Raw genomic sequence first — 18,034 nt, 5'->3', positions numbered from 1 at the left:
AAAGTAGTATACTGTAGTGTCTGAGAGCATGGGCTCTAGAGTCAGACTACATGCATTGGAACTCCTGCTCCATCAGTGATTATCTGTATAACTTCAGATAAGTAACTAACTTGATTTTTCTTTCTTCAGTTCCCTCCTCTGTAAAATGCATATAATAAGAGAGCCAACATTTAAGTTTACTGCAAGAATAATGTTAAGTGAGGGGATGCCTGAGTGGCTCAGTAGGTTAAATGTCCGCCTTGGCTCAGGTCATGATCTCAGGGTCCTGGGATGAAGCCCTGCTCAGCGGGGATTCTGCTTCTCCTTCTCTCTTTACCCCTCCCCCTCACTCATGTACCTTCTCTCTCACTCTAATAAATAAAATCATTTAAAAAATACTAAAAAAAGAGAATACTAATAAGTGAGATAATAGTCTTAAAATACTTGGAATAGTGCCTGATACATACTAAGCACTCAATACATGTTGGTTACTTTTATTGTAATGATACAACAGTTAAGGCTGGAGAGAGGTGACCATTTTTGTAACTAGTCTTTGAGTTTGTCCTGAATGTCCCATATCTTTACTTTGTTATAGTCGGATGAATCCTTGTCTATTTTTAAGGAAGCTTCAACTGATCCTATCAGAGTGCTCAGCTGGCTCCGCAGAGACCTGGAAAAAAGTACAGCAGGGTTTCAAGATGTTAGATTCAAGCCTGGAGAATCCTCATTTAATGGGGAAATGAGCAACTTAGGAGATCCCCGCAAGGGTTTCTCTGTGGACTATTATAATTCCACCACCAAGGGCAGTCCAGGAAGATTGCATTTTGAGATGAGTCACAGAGAGAACCCTGTCCAGGGTCCCAGTGTCCAACTTGGTAATGGAAGTTCAGTAGATGAAGTTTCCTTCTATGCTAACCGCCTCACAAATCTAGTCATAGCCATGGCCCGCAAGGAAATCAATGAGAGGATAGATGGCTCTGAAAACAGATGTATCCATCAGTCATTGTACATGGGAGATGAACCCACACCCAACAAAAGCCTGAGTACGGTGGCATCAGAGCTGGTGAATGAGACTGTCTCTGCATGTTCCAAGAATACTACCTCAGATAAGGCTCCAGGCTCTGGTGACAGAGCCTCAGGATTATTACAAAGTCCTCCAAATTTGAAATATAAGACCACTCTGAAGATCAAGGAGAGCACCAAGGAAAGCAAGGGTCCAGATGACAAGCCTCCTTCTAAGAAGTCTTTCTTCTATAAGGAGGTGTTTGAATCTCGTAATGCGGGTGATGCCAAAGAGGGTGGAAGGTCCTTACCTGGGGAGAGAAAGATGTTCAGAGGGCAGGAAAGGCCTGATGACTTTACAGCTTCTGTTAGTCAAGGGATCATGACCTATGCTAACAGTGTGGTATCTGATATGATGGTTTCCATCATGAAGACACTGAGGATCCAAGTGAAAGACACAACAATTGCCACCATTCTGCTAAAGAAGGTACTGCTGAAGCATGCAAAAGAAGTTGTCTCAGATCTTATTGACTCCTTCATGAAGAACCTCCACAACGTCACAGGGACCCTCATGACTGATTCAGACTTTGTCTCAGCTGTAAAAAGAAGTCTGTTCTCTCATGGAAGCCAGAAGGCTACAGATATCATGGATGCTATGCTGGGTAAGCTATACACTGTAATGTTTGCAAAGAAACCTCCTGAAAATCTGAGGAAAACCAAGGACAAGTCTGAGAGTTACTCCCTTGTCTCCATGAAAGGGATGTGTGACCCTAAACACCAAAATACAAACTTTGCAAGCATGAAATCTGAAGGTAAATTGAGGGAAAAAATGTACTCTCCTGCATCCAAACCAGAGAAAGAGAAGACTTGTGCTGAAACTCTGGGTGAACACATTATCAAGGAGGGATTGACCTTTTGGCATAAAAATCAACAAAAAGAAGGAAAATCTCCAGGTTTCCAAAGGGCAACATTTGCAGCTCCCAACAAACAGTACAAGCCTGTACCAGACATCCCTCTGGGATATCCTCTGGATACTTGCAACCTCAGTCCCCCTATGCATCACCGAGAGAAACCTGAGAATTTTGTATGTGATTCAGACTCCTGGGCCAAGGATCTGATCGTATCTGCCTTACTTCTGATTCAATACCACCTGGCTCAGGGAGGAAGCATGGATCCACAGAGTTTCCTTGAAGCTGCTGGCAGCACCAACTTGCCTGCCAACAAGTCCCCTGTAGTTCCTGATGAGTCCAGCCTTAAATCTCCTCAAATGGGAGGTGACCAAGAAGAAGCAGAAAAGAAAGATCTAATGAGTGTTTTCTTTAATTTTATCCGGAATTTACTTGGTGAGACCATTTTCAAGAGTGACCGTAGCTCTGAACCCAAGGTACCAGAACAGCCAATTAAGGAAGAATATAGCCACCAGTGTGAAAGACCTATAACCCCTTCTCCCATCAAATCAAGTGAAGGCGATGAGACTGGTGGTACCTTTGCTGGGCTGACCAAGATGGTTGCTAACCAGCTAGATGGCCACATGAATGGGCAAATGGTAGAACATCTAATGGACTCAGTGATGAAGTTATGTCTCATTATTGCCAAGTCCTGTGACTCTCCCTTGGCAGAGCTAGGAGATGATAAGTCTGGAGATGCGAGCAGGCCAACTTCAGCCTTCCCAGATAGTTTATATGAGTGTTTACCAGTCAAGGGCACAGGGACAGCAGAAACGCTCCTGCAGAATGCCTATCAAGCTATCCATAATGAACTGAGAGGTATATCAGGACAGCCCCCTGAAGGATGTACAGCACCCAAAGTGATCGTCAGCAATCATAGCCTAAGTGATACAGTTCAGAACAAGCAACTGCAAGCAGTACTCCAGTGGGTAGCTGCATCTGAACTAAATGTCCCTATTTTGTACTTTGCTGGTGACGATGAAGGAATCCAGGAGAAGGTAAGGAAGTAGAGTCAGAGGAATTTGAAAAGATTTGTTAATGGTTAAGTAGAGTTTTAGGTTCTGTTTTCTGTTTTCTTTCTGAATGGGAAGATAGCTACAAGTGTAGGCTGGGGAAGGGAGAATTTGAAGATGCACCTTGGCAGAGATAATGGATAAAGTAATATTGGATTTTGCCCAATAAAAGGCATATCAAAAAAGAAAAGGGATAATATATATATAATATATATATATATATATTATATATATATTCACCTCCCGGCAGGTGATATATATATATATCACCTGCCGGGAGGCATCCTGGGAATGTATTGAGGAGGCAGGAGGTTAGGGTAAAGGATCTAGGTTTATACCCTTTCAAACTTGTCATTACTCTCTCAGCTGGTTGTCTAGGCAGTGTTGGGGATTCGAGAGATTCAATAATAACATCCCTCTTCCCCTTACTCTAAGTTCTGAATCAACTGAGAAGTAAGACTAAAGAATAAGGCAGATGGGGGTCCCTGGGTGGCGCAGCGGTTTGGCGCCTGCCTTTGGCCCAGGGCGCGATCCTGGAGACCCGGGATCGAATCCCACGTCGGGCTCCCGGTGCATGGAGCCTGCTTCTCCCTCTGCCTGTGTCTCTGCCCCTCTCTCTCTCTCTCTCTCTCTGTGACTATCATAAATAAATAAAAATTTTAAAAAAAAAAAAAAGAATAAGGCAGATGAGAAATCCACCTATCACTGTTATTACTGAAAACGGTAAGTGTGTGCCTTCTAACTCCTTGCTCTTCCCAGTGTAGGCCTTGGAACTGCTTACTGAAGAGAATTTGCATGTGTCTAGTAAAAGTGGCATATAACTTTACAGGCAGACCTCAAAGGCATTGTGGGTTCTGTTCTAGGCCACTGCAATAAAGCAAAGTCAAATGAATTTTTTTGGTTTCCCAGTATACTGTACTATAGTCTACTAAGTGTGCAATAGCATTATTTCAAAGAAAAGGGCATACTTAAATTTAAAAAATGCTTTATTGTGATGAGTACTGGGTGCTATACTATATGCTGGCAAACTGAATTTAAATTTAAAAAATAAAAGATGCAAAAGATTAAAAAAATTAATAATGCTTTTTTGCTAGAAATGCTAACCATCATTTGAGCTATTAGCAAGTATATCACTAGTCAAGATCACTACAACAAATATAATAAGCATGGAAATGTTTGAAATATTTCTAGAATTACCAAAATATGACATACAGAGTGAACAAATGCTGTCAGAAAAATGGCACCAATAGATTTGCTTGGTGCAGGGTTTCACTTTGTAAAAAAAGGAGTATCTGCAAAGCACAATAGAGAAAAAACATAATGAAACAAGTATATGAGTTTCAGGTGTACATTATAATTTGATATCTGTACATACTACAAAGTGATCATCACCATAGGTATAGTTACCATCCCTCACCCCACAATTCAGCTCTTTGACCCATTTCACCCACCCCTAACCCAGTTTCCCTCTGGTAACCACCCGTCTGTTCTCTGTATTTGAGTTTGTTTTGTTTTGTTTTTAAGAGTCCACATATAGATGAAATCATACAGTATTTGTCTTTCTCTGTCTGACTCATTTCACTTAGCATGACTTGTCCACCTTCAAGTTGTCAAAATTTTCCCCTTTTTATGCCTGAGTAGTATTCCATCACACACACACACACACACACACACACACACACACAGAGCCCATACTTTCTTTATCCATTTATCCATTAAAGGACCCTTGGATTTTTTCCACATCTTTACTACTGTAAAAAATGCTGCAGTGAACATAGAGGTACATATAGCTTTTCAAATTTGTGGTTTTGTATTTTATAGATAAATACCCAGAAGTGGAATTGCTGGATCATATGGTAGTTCTACTTTCACTTTTTTAAAGCATCTCCATACTGTTTGCCTCAGTGGCTGTACCAATTTACATTTCCACCAATAGTGTATGAGGACTTCTTTCTCTCCACGTCTTCTCCAACACTTGTTATTCCTCGCCTTTTTTATAATAGTCATTCTGACAAGTGTAAGGTGATATTTTATTGTGGTTTTGATTTGCCTTTTCCTGATAATTAGTAATATTGAACATCTTCCCAACATCTTTTCATGTCCCTGTTGACAATCTGTCTTCTTTCAAAAACTGTCTATTCAGATCTTCTGTCCATTTTTTGTTAGAGTATTTTAAAAATTTATTATTATCGAACATAGTCAACATACAATGTATTAGTTTTGGGTGTACAAGGTAGTAATTTTACAATTCTCAGTGCTCACCATAATAAGTATAGTCAGCACCTTTCACCATATGAGGTTATTACAATGTTATTGACCATACTCTCTATGCTGGACTTTTCATCTCCATGACTTTATAACTAGAACTTTGTACCTTTTATTCTCTTTGACCAATTTTGCCCATCTTCCAGCCTCCTTCCTTCTGGCAACCCCCAGTTTGTTCTCTGTATTTAAGAGTCTTTTTGTTTGTTGTTTATTTATTCATTTGTTTCATATTTTTAGATGCCACATATAAGTGAAATCATGCAACATTTGTCTTTCTCTGACTTATCTTTTAATTGAGTTGCTTGATTTTTTGTTGTTGTATGAATTCTTCATATATTTTGGATATTAACCTCTTATCAGATGTGTAATCTGTAAATATCTTCTCTCATTCAGTAGGCTGCCTTTTCATTTTGTTGACAGTTTCCATTGCTTTGCAGAGGCTTTTTTGTTTGATGTAGTCCTATAAACAAAAATAAACAATTTTTACTTTGGTTTCCCTTGTCTTTGGAGCCAGACTCAAAAATATTTAAGCCATTTTGAGTTAATATTTTATATAGTGTAAGATAGTGGTCTAAGTTCATACTTTTGCATATTGCTATGCAGTTTCTTCAGCACCATTTATTGAATAAAACTGTCATTTCCCTATTGCACATTCCAAGCTTCTTTTTGCAAATTAATTAACTATGTATGCTATGTATGTGTGGGTTTATTTCTGATCGATGTATTCTGTTCCTTTGATGTTTGTGTCTGTTTTTAGTGGCAATATCATACTTTTTTTGATAAGTATACCTTTGTATTACAGTTTAAAATCAGGGAGCATGATACAAACAGCTTTGTTTTTTCTTTCTCAAGACTGCTTTGGCTATTTGTGGTTCCATACAAATTTTAGAATTATGTGTTCTAGTTCTGTGAAAAATGCCACTGGGATTTTGATATGAATTGCACTGAATCTGTAGATTGTTTTGGGTAGTATGGACATTTTGACAATGTTAGTTCTTCCAATGCATGAGCATTTTATTTATTTACATTTACATTTATTTGTGTTATCTTCAATTTCTTTTATCAGTGTCTTGTAATTTTCATTTCACAGTTCTTTCACTTTCTTGGTTAAATTTATTTCTAGATATTTTATTCTTGATACAATTGTAAATGGGATTGTTTTAACTTCCCTTTTTAAAAATAATTTGTTATTATTGTATAAAAACAAAACGGATTTCTGTTTATAGATTTCTTTCCTGTAATTTTACTAAACTCATATTAATTCTAACAGTTTTTTGGTGGAGTCATTAGGGTTTTATATATATATATATATATATATATATATATATATATATACCATATCACCTGTAATTAGACACAATTTTACTTCTTCCTCCTTTCTGATTAGGGTGCCCTTCATTTTTTTTTTCTTGCCTAATTTCTGTGGTTAGGACTTCCAATAATATGTTGAATAAAAGTGCAAGAGTAGGCTTCCTTATCTTGTTCCTAATCTTACAGGAAAAGCTTTCAGTTGTTCAGCACTGAGTATGGTATTAGCTGTGGTTTTGTCATAGATAGCTTTCATTATATTGGAGTAGGTTCCTCCTGTACCCACTTTGTTGAGTGTTTTTGTCATAAATGGATATTAAATTTTGTCACAAGCTTTTTTCCGCATCTATTGAAATGATCATATAACCTTAAACTTGTTAATGTGGTATATCATATTGATTGATTTGCAAATGTTGAGCGATCCTAGCATCCTAGGAATAAATCCCACTTGAGCATGGTATATGATTCTTTTATTATATTGTTGAATTTGGTTTGCTAATATTTTGTTGAGGATTTTGCATCTGTGTTTATTCGGGATATTGGCTTGTGATTTTAGTTTTCTCTGGTGTCCTTGTCTGGTTATGTTATCAGGATAATGCTGGCTATGTTAAGTTGAGTTTGGACGTGTTCTCTCCTCTTCAATTTTTTGGAAGAATTTGAGAAAGATAGGTAATATATCTTCCTTAAATGTCTGGTAGAGTTCACCAGTGAAGCCTTCTGGCACTAGACATGTTTTGGGGGAGGTTTTTATTTATTTTTATTTTTTTTAAAAAGATTTTATTTATTTGTGAGAGACACATACACACACAGAAAGAGAGAGAGAGAGAGAGAGAGAGAGAGAGAGAGAGGCAGAGACATAGGCAGAGGGAGAAGCAGGCTCCATGCAGGGAGCCAGATGTGGGACTCCATCCTGGGACTCCAGGACCACACCCTGGGCCTAAGGTGGTACTAAACCTCCTAGCCACCCGGGCTGCCTGGCTTTTAATTATTAACTCAATCTCCTTGCTAGTAATTGGCCTATTTAGAGTTTCTTAATGACTCAGTTTTGAAAGACTATATGTTTCTAGGAATTTATACATTTCTTCTAGGTTGTCCAATTTGTTGGCATGTGATTTTTCATAGTAGTCTCTTGTGATTCTTTGTGTATCTGTGGTATCAACTGTAACTTCTCCTCTTTCTTTTCTGATTTTATTTGAGCTCTCTGTGTGTCCTTAGATGAAGTAAATCTCTTGCAAACAACAAAGAGATGAAAGACTCATGTTTTTCTTAACCATTTTGTTGATTATTTTCTATTTTTGTAGATCCTCTCTGTTCCTTTCTTCTCTTGCTTCCTTCTCTCATGGGTTTAGTGATTTTCTTTAGTGTTATGTTTAGATTTCTTTCACATTACCTTATCTGCTATAGATTTTTGCATTATAGTTGCCATGAGGTTTACATATAACATCCTATTTATACAAAAGCCTATTTTGAGTTGATAGCAAATTTGAGCACATTTTTAAGATTCTATATTTTTACTCCCCACCATATTCTATTTGTTTTTGATGTCCTATTTTACATCTTTTTATTTTGTATGTCCCTTAACTATTATAGTGACAGGTAATTTTGCTACTTTTGTCCTTTAACCTTTATATTAGCTTTATTGGTGGTTAATCCACCACTTTTACTTATATTTGCACTTTTCAGCGAGATTTTTACTGTCATATTTATTTTTTTGTATTTTTTTATTGGAAGTCGATTTACCAACATATATAGCATAACACCCAGTGCTCATCCCATCAAGTGCCCCCCTCAGTGCCTGTCACCCAGTCACCCCATCCCCCCACCCACCTCCCCTTCCACTACCCCTGGTTCGTTTCCCAGAGTTAGGAGTCTCTCATGTTCTGTCATCCTCTCTGATATTTCCCACTGATTTTCTCTCCTTTCCCCTAGTGCCTTTTGTTTTTAGCTTAAAGAATTTCCTTTAAAATTTCTTATAAGGCTAGTTTAGTGTAATGAACTATTTTAGTTTTTGCTTTTCTGGAAAACTATCTTTCCTTCAATTTTGATTGATAATCTTGCAAGGTAGACTCTTCTCAATTGGAAGATTTCATTTTCCTCCAGCACTTTGAATATATCATACCATTCCCTTTTGGCCTGCAAAGATTTTGCTGAAAAATCTACTGATAGTCTTATGGAGGCTCTCTTCTATTTTCTCTTCTAAGAAAAATGGTTTTTTTTTCTTATTGTTTCAATATTCTCTCTTTAACTTTTGTTTTTTAAAAAAATTATTTATTTATTTATTTATTTATTTATTTATTTATTTATTTGAGAGAAAGAGAATGAGTAAGGGGAAGAGCAGAGGAGAGGGAGAAGCAGACTCCCTGCTGAGCAGGGAGCCCGACATGAAGCTTGAACCTAGGACGCTGGGATCATGACCCAAGCTGAAGGCAGATACTTAAGCAACTGAGCCCATCCAGGCACCCCTTCTCTCTTGAACTATTGACATTTTAGTTATAAATAGGATTATTTCTTTGGTTTCATTTTATGTGGAACTTTCCTTGCTTCCTGGAGCTAGGTGCCTTTCCTTCCCCAAGTTAGTGAAGTTTTTAGCCATTACTTCTTCAAATAAGTTTTCTACTGTTTTCTCTCACTTCTCCTTCTTATGGGACCCCTATAATGAAGATGTTATCCTGCTTGATGTTTTCCAAAGGTCTCTTAAGATATCCTTGCTTTTTAAAATTCATTTTTCTTTTTGCTGCTCTGATTGGGTCCTTTCCAGTGCTGTCCTCAGAGTTACTAATCATTCTACTTCATTTGATCTTCTGTTGAACAACTCTAGTGTATTTTTCTGTTTAACTATTGAATTCTTCAGCTCCATAACTTTTGTCTGATACTTTCTATTTTCCATCTCTTTGTTGAAGTTCTCACTGTGTTTATTCATTCTTCTCCTGAATTTGATGTGCATCTTTATGACCACTACTTTGAACTCTTTATCTCTATTTTACTAAGATCTCTTTCTGAGATTTTGTCTTATTCTTTCATTTGGAACATATTCCTCTGTCTTCTCATTTTGTGTGACTTCTCTGTGTTTGTTTCTAAGTATTAGGTGAAACAGATCTTTTCCAGTCTTGCATGAGTGGCCTTATGTAGGAAATGAAACTTACTATTGTTCAACTTGCCATAGCTTTTGGTTATTTCTTGGACCTTAGTGATTTTCTTGTTTAAAAAATTGTTAATTTAAATTCAATTTCATTAACATATACTATATTGTTAGTTTCCGAGGTAGAATTTAGTGATTCATCAGTTGCATATAACACCCAGTGCTCATTACTTCAAGTGCCCTCCTTAATGCCCATCACCCAATTATCCCATCTTCCCACCCACCTCCCTTCCAGCAACCCTCAGTTTGTTTCCTATAGTTAAGAGTCTCTTATGGCTGTTTTCCTCACTCTGTTTTTATCTTATTTTATTTTTCCTTCTCTTCCTCTATGTTCATCTGTTTTGTTTCTTAAATTCCACATATGAGTGAAATCATATGGTATTTGTCTTTCTCTGACTTATTTCACTTAGCATAATACTCTCTAGTTCCATCCACACATTACAAATGGCAAATTTTCATTCTTTTTGATGAATATATATTATATATTTTATATTTTTCATATATATATACATATGATATATATATATATAATATCTTGTTTGCCCATCATCTGTCAATGGACATCTGGGCTCTTTCCACATTTTGGCTACTATCGACATTGCTGCTATAAACATTGGGGTGTATGTGCCCCTTCAAATCACTATGTTTGTATCCCTGGTAGTGCAATTGCTGGGTCATAGGGTAGTTCTATTTTTAACTTTTTTGAGGAACCTCCATACTGTTTTCTACAGTGGCTGCACTAGTTTGCATTCCAACGAACTGTACAAGAGGATTCCCCTTTCTCTGCATCCTCACCAACATCCACTGTTTCCTGAGTTGTTCATTTTAGCCATTCTGACCAGTGTGAGGTGGTGTCTCATTGTGGTTTTGATTTGTAGCTTGATTTGGTCTTAATAAGTCCCAGTTATTGACCTATTTGGTGTGCCAAATTCTGCCACTGTAAGGGAGGGATCTCAGTGCCGAGTTTCAAGTTAATTGTAGGCCAGATCTTCAGGCAGCAACTTTTAAGGTACATCACAATTGTGATCCCTGATGACTTCCGGACCAGGAGATGTGGAGGTATTCCTAGATAACAGTTGCAAAAGTCATATATTTAGACACATGCATAAGCTCCTTTTTAGGAAGTATCAAAAAACTATGGCAAAGCCAAGGGACTGTACAAATTTGTTGTCTCTCTCCCCATGTTCCTTGGGGTGCCTCTGTAACCTCTGCATGTGTGGCAAGCCTGAAGCTTGCACCTCAGGCTGAAGCTCCAGGACAAGATTATAGGCCTTTTCCTCAGGAAGACTGGATATGTGTTTCAGTATGCTCTCTGTGCAGTGATATGGGGTGGAAGCCTGCCAAAGACTGTCTCAAAGATTGTTTCAGACCCATAAGACCCAGAAATGCAATTCCCTTTGGTCACCAGAGCCACGTACTCAAAGAGCATCCCCTGTGTGGTTTGTGCCTGCCCACTGGCTGTGGCATGGTGAGCTGTGGCTGCAGTGTTCAGGAACAGGGTGCTTCCCCTTGAGCTAGCAGGCTGGGAGGTGGTGTAAAAATTGACATCTACCAGTACTGACACCAACAGGGAAAAGGAAAATACAAAAATAGCTCCTTTCAATGCCTTCATCCCCAGAGAAAGTCCCAGCAGATTTCTGCCTCTCTGGCAGTTGAATAAATGAGTCTCCTTTGCATATAGTCTAGGAGCCTTTCAAACTGTTGCTTTTGTGCTGGGTTCCAGGATGAGTGGGTTTGTGTATAAACCCTTTAAAAACAGATTTTTTTATTCCCTATACAGCCTTTTGGTTCTCCTGGAAGTAAACCCCATTGGTTTTTAAGACCAGACACTTTGGGAACTTATCTCTCTGGTAGAGTTCATAAGGGCTGGGGTGCCTGATAGGCACAGACCCCTCATTCCCCAGGGACAAGCTCCATTTTATGTGATTCCTCCTGATTGTAGATCCCTGTGCCTAGAGTTGGGTTTCTTGCTCAACCATGTCTCTGCTTCTCCTACCCATCTTGATATGGCTCTTTTATTCTTTCTTGTGGAAGCACTGTTCAGCTAGCTTTTGGGTCCTTTTCAGAGAGAATTGTTCCATATGTAGCTTTAGATTTGTTGTGTTTGTGGGAGGAGATGAGTTCAGGATCCTTTTATGTTGTCATTTTGAATCCTCCTCTGAAAGGAAATTTTGAGGCTGGAAAGCATGAGTGTTTATGCAAGTTGCTGCTTCAAGGTAATGTAGAGGAATTAAAAATGAGAGCATCCCTATAAAACACACACACACACACACACACACTGAGGACTTTTGATGATTTCATCTCAATTGAGAGAAATGGAATAGCACCAATTAAGTAGTAAGCATGGCCCGAAATGCTGGAATTATTTATAAAAATAATTAATCCTCATAGAAACCAGAGGATATGGAAGAAGAGAGTTTCTCTGTTTAATAAGTGGTATTAGTAGTAACCCTTATATAACTGAGTTACTTGGTTTATCTGAGGCCTGGGAAGACACAGGATTGTATAATATCCAGATAAGGCTATACTAAACAAGAAACTGTATGATTTTGACTTGCTACTCAAAGTGGATCTGTGAACCAACAGCATTGGCACCACCTGGGAGCTTGTAATGAGTACAGAATCTCAAGCCACACTCACACTCTACTGATTTAGAAACTCAAGCAAAATCCCCAGGTCATATGTGTGCACATTTAAGTTTGAGCCAGAAGACATGGCATTCCGATCTGAGATACATCCCTGAGTTCCTGGCAAGTTCTGTCTCTTTACAGTTTTCCCAGTCTGTAAGACAACTATTTTGGGACATAACAATTAACAGAGGGGAGCTATTTTTCACAAAAGCTTTAAACTGATGGAAAACAATCTAAAAAGCATAGGTTTCATGTGTATAATGTGTGAAATGCTTTTGTTCCATAGCCAGCTTTTAAGTTAAACCCAACATACATAACATACATACATAATACATTTTGGTTTTATATTATTTTTAATTAAAATATTTATAATATACTTATCCAAAATGAAGGTAACATACTTGCATTCCACACACAAACACACACGCACACACACACACACACATACATCTTTGCCCACTGTAAAGATAATGATCATCTAAAAGAATGGACAACAGCACATCCAAATTTTAACTAATGAGTAGATTGCATTGAATATTAGTATATTTTTAATAAAATTTGGATGAAGTATACATCAAAGAAACTACCTAAAAATGATCTGAGATTTTTTTTGGAAAGAGATTTAATTAATATATGGAAATACTCTCATGCTGATGCAGTAACTCTGGAATGCCCACGAACCTAGTTCCTTTAAACAAATTTGTATACATATTTGAATAGATAATATCTGCATAGTACTAAATCAAAAGGCACAAAAAGCATAGATAAAATTAAGGTTTTTTTCTATCCTTATCTCCCATCCCATTTCCTTCCCTGAAGAAAACCGTTCTGAGCAATTTCTTCTTTATCCTTCCAGAAGTACATACGTATACAGACGCAAATACTTAGAGGTATATATCTTTTTCTTTAAGTCACAAATGTTAGTACCATATATATATTCTTTTCTGCAGCATATTTAGCTGCCACATTCTTTTTTAGTGGCTACATATTATTGTATAAAGATGCTGTATTCAACCACTCTCCTACGTATGGACATTTCAGTTGCTAATATTTTGTTCAAATGCAATGCTGAATGCACAGATTTAAACATCTCTGTATGCGCTGAATGCCTAGGAAAAACATTTCAAGATGTCTTTGAAAACTGTATTTGTATATTAGATATATATTTCCAAGTTGCCTTCCATAGAACATGCATCAATTTGCACACCTATTAAAACAATATGAGAGTGCCCATTTCCCATGCTTTATCCAATAGTGAGTGCCAAACTTTTGATCTTTGCTGAATGTTACCTTGCTTTGCACTTGTCTTATTAGGAATGAAGGTACATACATATCTTTTGTTATGTTTAAGAACCCTTTGAATTTCCTTTTTCATGGATGAATTGTGTATAACCTCTGCCTATTTCTCTACTGGATTGCTAGTCTTTTTCTTATTGACCTGTAAGTTTTCATATGTGTAAGAAAATTAGCCTTTATGATATTAAATACAATTTTTGTCATCTGTCTTTTGATTGGTTTTTTCTTTCTTTTTGCCATATAGAATTTTTAAAATGCTTATGTAGTCAGATCTAAATAACTTTTCAAGTTTTTTTCCTGGATTCTGTGTCATATTTTGGAAGTAATTCTACACAACAATGTATTAACAAAACTTACCCATGTTTTCTTCTAGTTCTTTTTTTTTTTATTAAATATTTAAGACTTTGATCCATTTTCAAATCATTTTTATACAAGGTATGAGGTAGGGATGCAGTCTCTCTCTCTCTCTTTTTTTTTTTTTCCCCAGAAGCCTACCTGCCTTTGGTTCTTTTCTTGAATTTTCTGCTCTGTTCCATTGAATTGTCAACTCTTACTATTTTAATAGCATACTGTTTTCATTATTGTTATTCTGTAATGTGTTTTAATATCTGATAAGACCAGGGACTGCTTATTTTTCTATCTCAGAACTTTCTAGGGTACATTTCTGTTTCTGTCCCCCAGCCACAAGTAACCACTTACCTGTTTCCTATCATTATAGATTTACCTGTCATTTTTTATGACAGAGCCATAAAATATGTAGTCTTTTATATCTGGCTCTTCACATTTAGCACAATACTTTTGAGGTTTATCCATATTGTAGTATTTATCAGTTCATTTCTTTTTATTGCTGAACAGTATTTCAAGAAATGGATATATTGCATTTTGTTTATCCATTCACTGGCTGATGGGATTGTTTTCACTTTTTTGCTATTAAGAATAATGCCACTGTGAATATTCACATACAAGTCTTTGTGTGGACATATGTTCTCATTTCTCTTGGGTAACAAGGAGTGGGATTGCTACCTCTTAAATAAGTATAATTCTTAAGAAACTGCCAAATTGTTTTCCAAGATGACTGTACCATTTTACATTCCCACCAGCAATTTATGTGGGTTTTGGTTTCTCCACATTCTTATCATTATTCTTTTTTTTAATTTTTTATTTATTTATGATAGTCACAGAGAGAGAGAGAGAGGCAGAGACACAGGCAGAGGGAGAAGCAGGCTCCATGCACCGGGAGCCCGACATGGGATTCGATCCCGGGTCTCCAGGATCGCGCCCCGGGCCAAAGGCAGGCGCTAAACCGCTGCACCACCCAGGGATCCCTCTTATCATTATTCTTAACTTTCTTCTTAACTTTCTTCTTAACTTTCCAGAGTCTATGTAGAATCAGTAGTTACCACTTAAACTGTGGGGTCTCACTACTTATGAGACCCTTATGTTGTAGTTAGTTATTTTATATAATCTGCATATATTGGAAAAATCTTTAGACAGTGTTTTTTTGCTCTCAAACAGCTGTACATCATTTAATTTTGTTTCACTTTATTGTGCTTTGCAGATATTGTGTTCTTTACAAACTTGAATGTTTGTGGCAACCTTGTGTCAGTCAAGCAAGTCCATTGGCACCATTTTTTCAACAGCACATGCTCATTCCATATCTCTGTCAACTTGGGTAATTCTCACAATATTTAAAAGATTTTCATTATTTGTTATGGTGATCTTTAATCAGCAATTAAAATTCACTGGAAACTCCAATGATGGTTGGCATATTCTAGCAATAAAGTATTTTAAAATTATGTACATTGTTTTTTAGACATATGCTATTGCACACTTAATAGTGAAAACATAATTTTTATATGCATTGGGAAACCAAAAAATTTGACTCGCCTTATTGTAATATCACTTTATTGTGGTAGTCTTGAACTGAACCCACAATATCTTCAAGGTATGCCTGTATTTTAAAGAATGGAGAAAAATAATTTATTGTTTATATTGAGATTTTTGCTGTTTCTTTTGTTCTTCATTTATTCCTGATGTTTCCAGCTTCCTTCTGACATCATTTTCCTTCTGTTTAAAGAATCAGAACATATTTTTCTGGCAGTGATATTACATCTTTTAGTTTTCTTTAATCTGAAAAACATTTTGGACCTTATTTCTGAAGTATGATTTTTAATACAGGATTCTGACTGGGCAGTTCTTTTTAGTGCTTAGAAGTACTCTGCCATTTTTTTCTGACCTCTACGATTTCTGACCAGAAGTCTGCTATCATTTGCGTTGTTCTCTTGTAAATAATGTGGCCTGTTTTTATATTTTTTCTTTCTCTTTAATTTTTAGCAATTTGATTATGACAGATCCTAAAGTGAATTTCTTTGGGTTTATCTTATTTTAGATGAGTATTTTTTGATTTGTCAGTTATATCTTATGGCAAATTGGGTAAACTTTCATCCATTATTTCTTCAAGCATTTCTTTTGCACCACCCTTTTCTCCTCTCCTGGGATTCTAATGACATAAATGTAAGACCTTCAGTGTTGTTCCATATGCCCCTGAACAATCTTGATTTTTTCAAAAATTTTTTCAGATTTTTTCTTAATTTTTTAATTGAAGATAGTTTAATCTATCATCTTATGTTGTTTAATGTGGGTTTTTTTTTCTATGAATCGGTCTTTAAGTTCACTGACTTCCCTCATCTTCCATTCTGATAGCCCATCCAATAAGTTTTCATTTGGATTTTGTATTTTTTAGTGCTAAAATTTTCATTTGGTTCTTCTTTATATCTTCTCTTTGTTAAGACTTAGTCCTTCCATTTGTTTTAAGAACACCCATATGTACTTTAGTCTCTTTCATGGAAATCCCCCCTTTTGTAAAAGCTCCTGAGATTTAACCTGTTTATTTTCCTTTTGACTCTCAGAGAGTCAGGTGCAGAATACACAAAATAAAAATCTGGTTACTTAGATGAGTGGCAATGTACTGTGTTCATATGGTTAGAATGATTGCTTTGGCTGATTTTTCTCATTTTGAGCTTGGGTTCAGAGCCCTAGGCATGCATGTTGCCATGGCTAATTTCTAGCACTGTATACTGATAAGTCTTGCCACCTCTCTGGGCTGCATCTCCACAGGGGTTGGATGGGTCTCTGAGGTACTTTCCTGCTCTAGCATTCTAGGCTCTCTGTTCTGTGAAGCATGGAAAGCACCATGTGTATTTGTTCTCTGGCTATTTTCTCCTTGCCCTTGTTTGGCCATAGGACAATATTGAAGACTGTTTTTGTGACATTACAGTGAACTTGGGAATTTTAGAATTCTTAGAAAACAGGACCACCACTGACCACTGGAAACAGCAAGATTTAGTCTTAGTGCAAAATTGTATGTTCCATATGATGGAACTCTCTTCTGTCAGCCAGGTTTCATATTTTGCAGTTATGGAAGTTTTCTCAGCATCTAATTGGAGCCTCTTTAAACTGCAGTTTTCCAAGGTCTGCCCAGTGTCTTTGTCCTAGCCTTGGCAGGCCCTTTCTGGTCTGCTCTGGGATGCTCTGCCTCTCCACTACTGCTTCTCTTTCCTTTCCACAGCTACTTCAGCTCTCAGCTGCTGCTGTGGACAAAGGACGCAGTGTAGGTGAGGTCCTGCAGTCAGTGCTGCGCTATGAGAAGGAGCGACAGCTGGATGAGGCGGTGGGAAATGTTACACGGCTGCAGCTGCTGGACTGGCTGATGGTGAACCTGTGATTGGCGCCCACCCACTGATTTCCCCTCTTCCCCTCCCTTCTGACTTCCACAGCTCCCCTCTCCATATCCTTACAGAGCCCTAACATTATCTTCATACCACTCACATCAAAGACATGTCATCTTATGCTAGTCACTGGATTTTTCAGATTTTCCTGTCCATGCAAGCAAGGACACAAAATTAAAAAAATTACAATGAAAGGGCTCCAGGTGTTTTGTTTTCTTGGGATCCAATGGGTAAAGAAATGTCAGGAATTAAAAGATAATCAGATGGACAGCAGAAGAAAAATAGTGCTGGACTGAGAGGCTCTGGCTAATGTCATTCATCCTATTTCTATGTATCCCATCTTTGCCATAACTTGAAGATCCCCTGCCTTAAAGTATTCCTAAGAATAAGAAGCCCTGATTTATTTTAGCTTTTATAACCATGAAAATCACTCTAGTGGTATTGAGGACTTGGCTGCTTTTCCTGTCTCTCTAGAGCTGCAGAAAATTGTCTTCCTCACCTTTATCCATGATTAAAGATAGTTGGTGTTAAAAAGGTCCAGAAGACCTGAGTTCTGTGCCAGTTCTGTACTTTACTGGCTATAGGACCTGGGACAAGTCACCTGTTATGACACTGCTCTGATTTAACTCTGATTTAATGTCCATATCACCCCACTTTAGAGACATTTTCTGTTCTTATTCTGGCCTTTCTGTGGAATTTTTTATTTTTTATGTTTCTAGAAACTGTT

General features: G+C 37.3%; 1 protein-coding gene across 8 annotated transcripts in view; it reads left to right on the top strand.

Moving 5' to 3' along the window:
* The window catches only part of AKAP3 (A-kinase anchoring protein 3), a 34,375-nt gene extending 16,874 nt beyond the window's left edge, over positions 1–17,501 (top strand). For 5 of the 8 annotated variants that reach the window (XM_041736368.1, XM_041736369.1, XM_041736366.1 and 2 more), the window contains 2 exons: positions 575–2,926; positions 17,148–17,501. In XM_041736368.1, coding sequence (XP_041592302.1) covers positions 575–2,926; positions 17,148–17,303 — 2,508 coding nt within the window. In that variant the 3' untranslated portion in view covers positions 17,304–17,501. Of the gene's footprint in view, positions 1–574; positions 2,927–3,376; positions 3,420–17,147 lie in introns of those variants that run through there. The other 3 variants (XM_041736371.1, XM_041736370.1, XM_041736372.1) reach the window with 2 other exon arrangements.
* Positions 17,502–18,034: the final 533 nt, after the last annotated feature.

This window comes from Vulpes lagopus, chromosome 21, assembly GCF_018345385.1.
Source record: "Vulpes lagopus strain Blue_001 chromosome 21, ASM1834538v1, whole genome shotgun sequence".
Taxonomy (NCBI): Eukaryota; Metazoa; Chordata; class Mammalia; order Carnivora; family Canidae; genus Vulpes; species Vulpes lagopus.
This window is presented reverse-complemented; position numbering and strand designations above follow the sequence as displayed.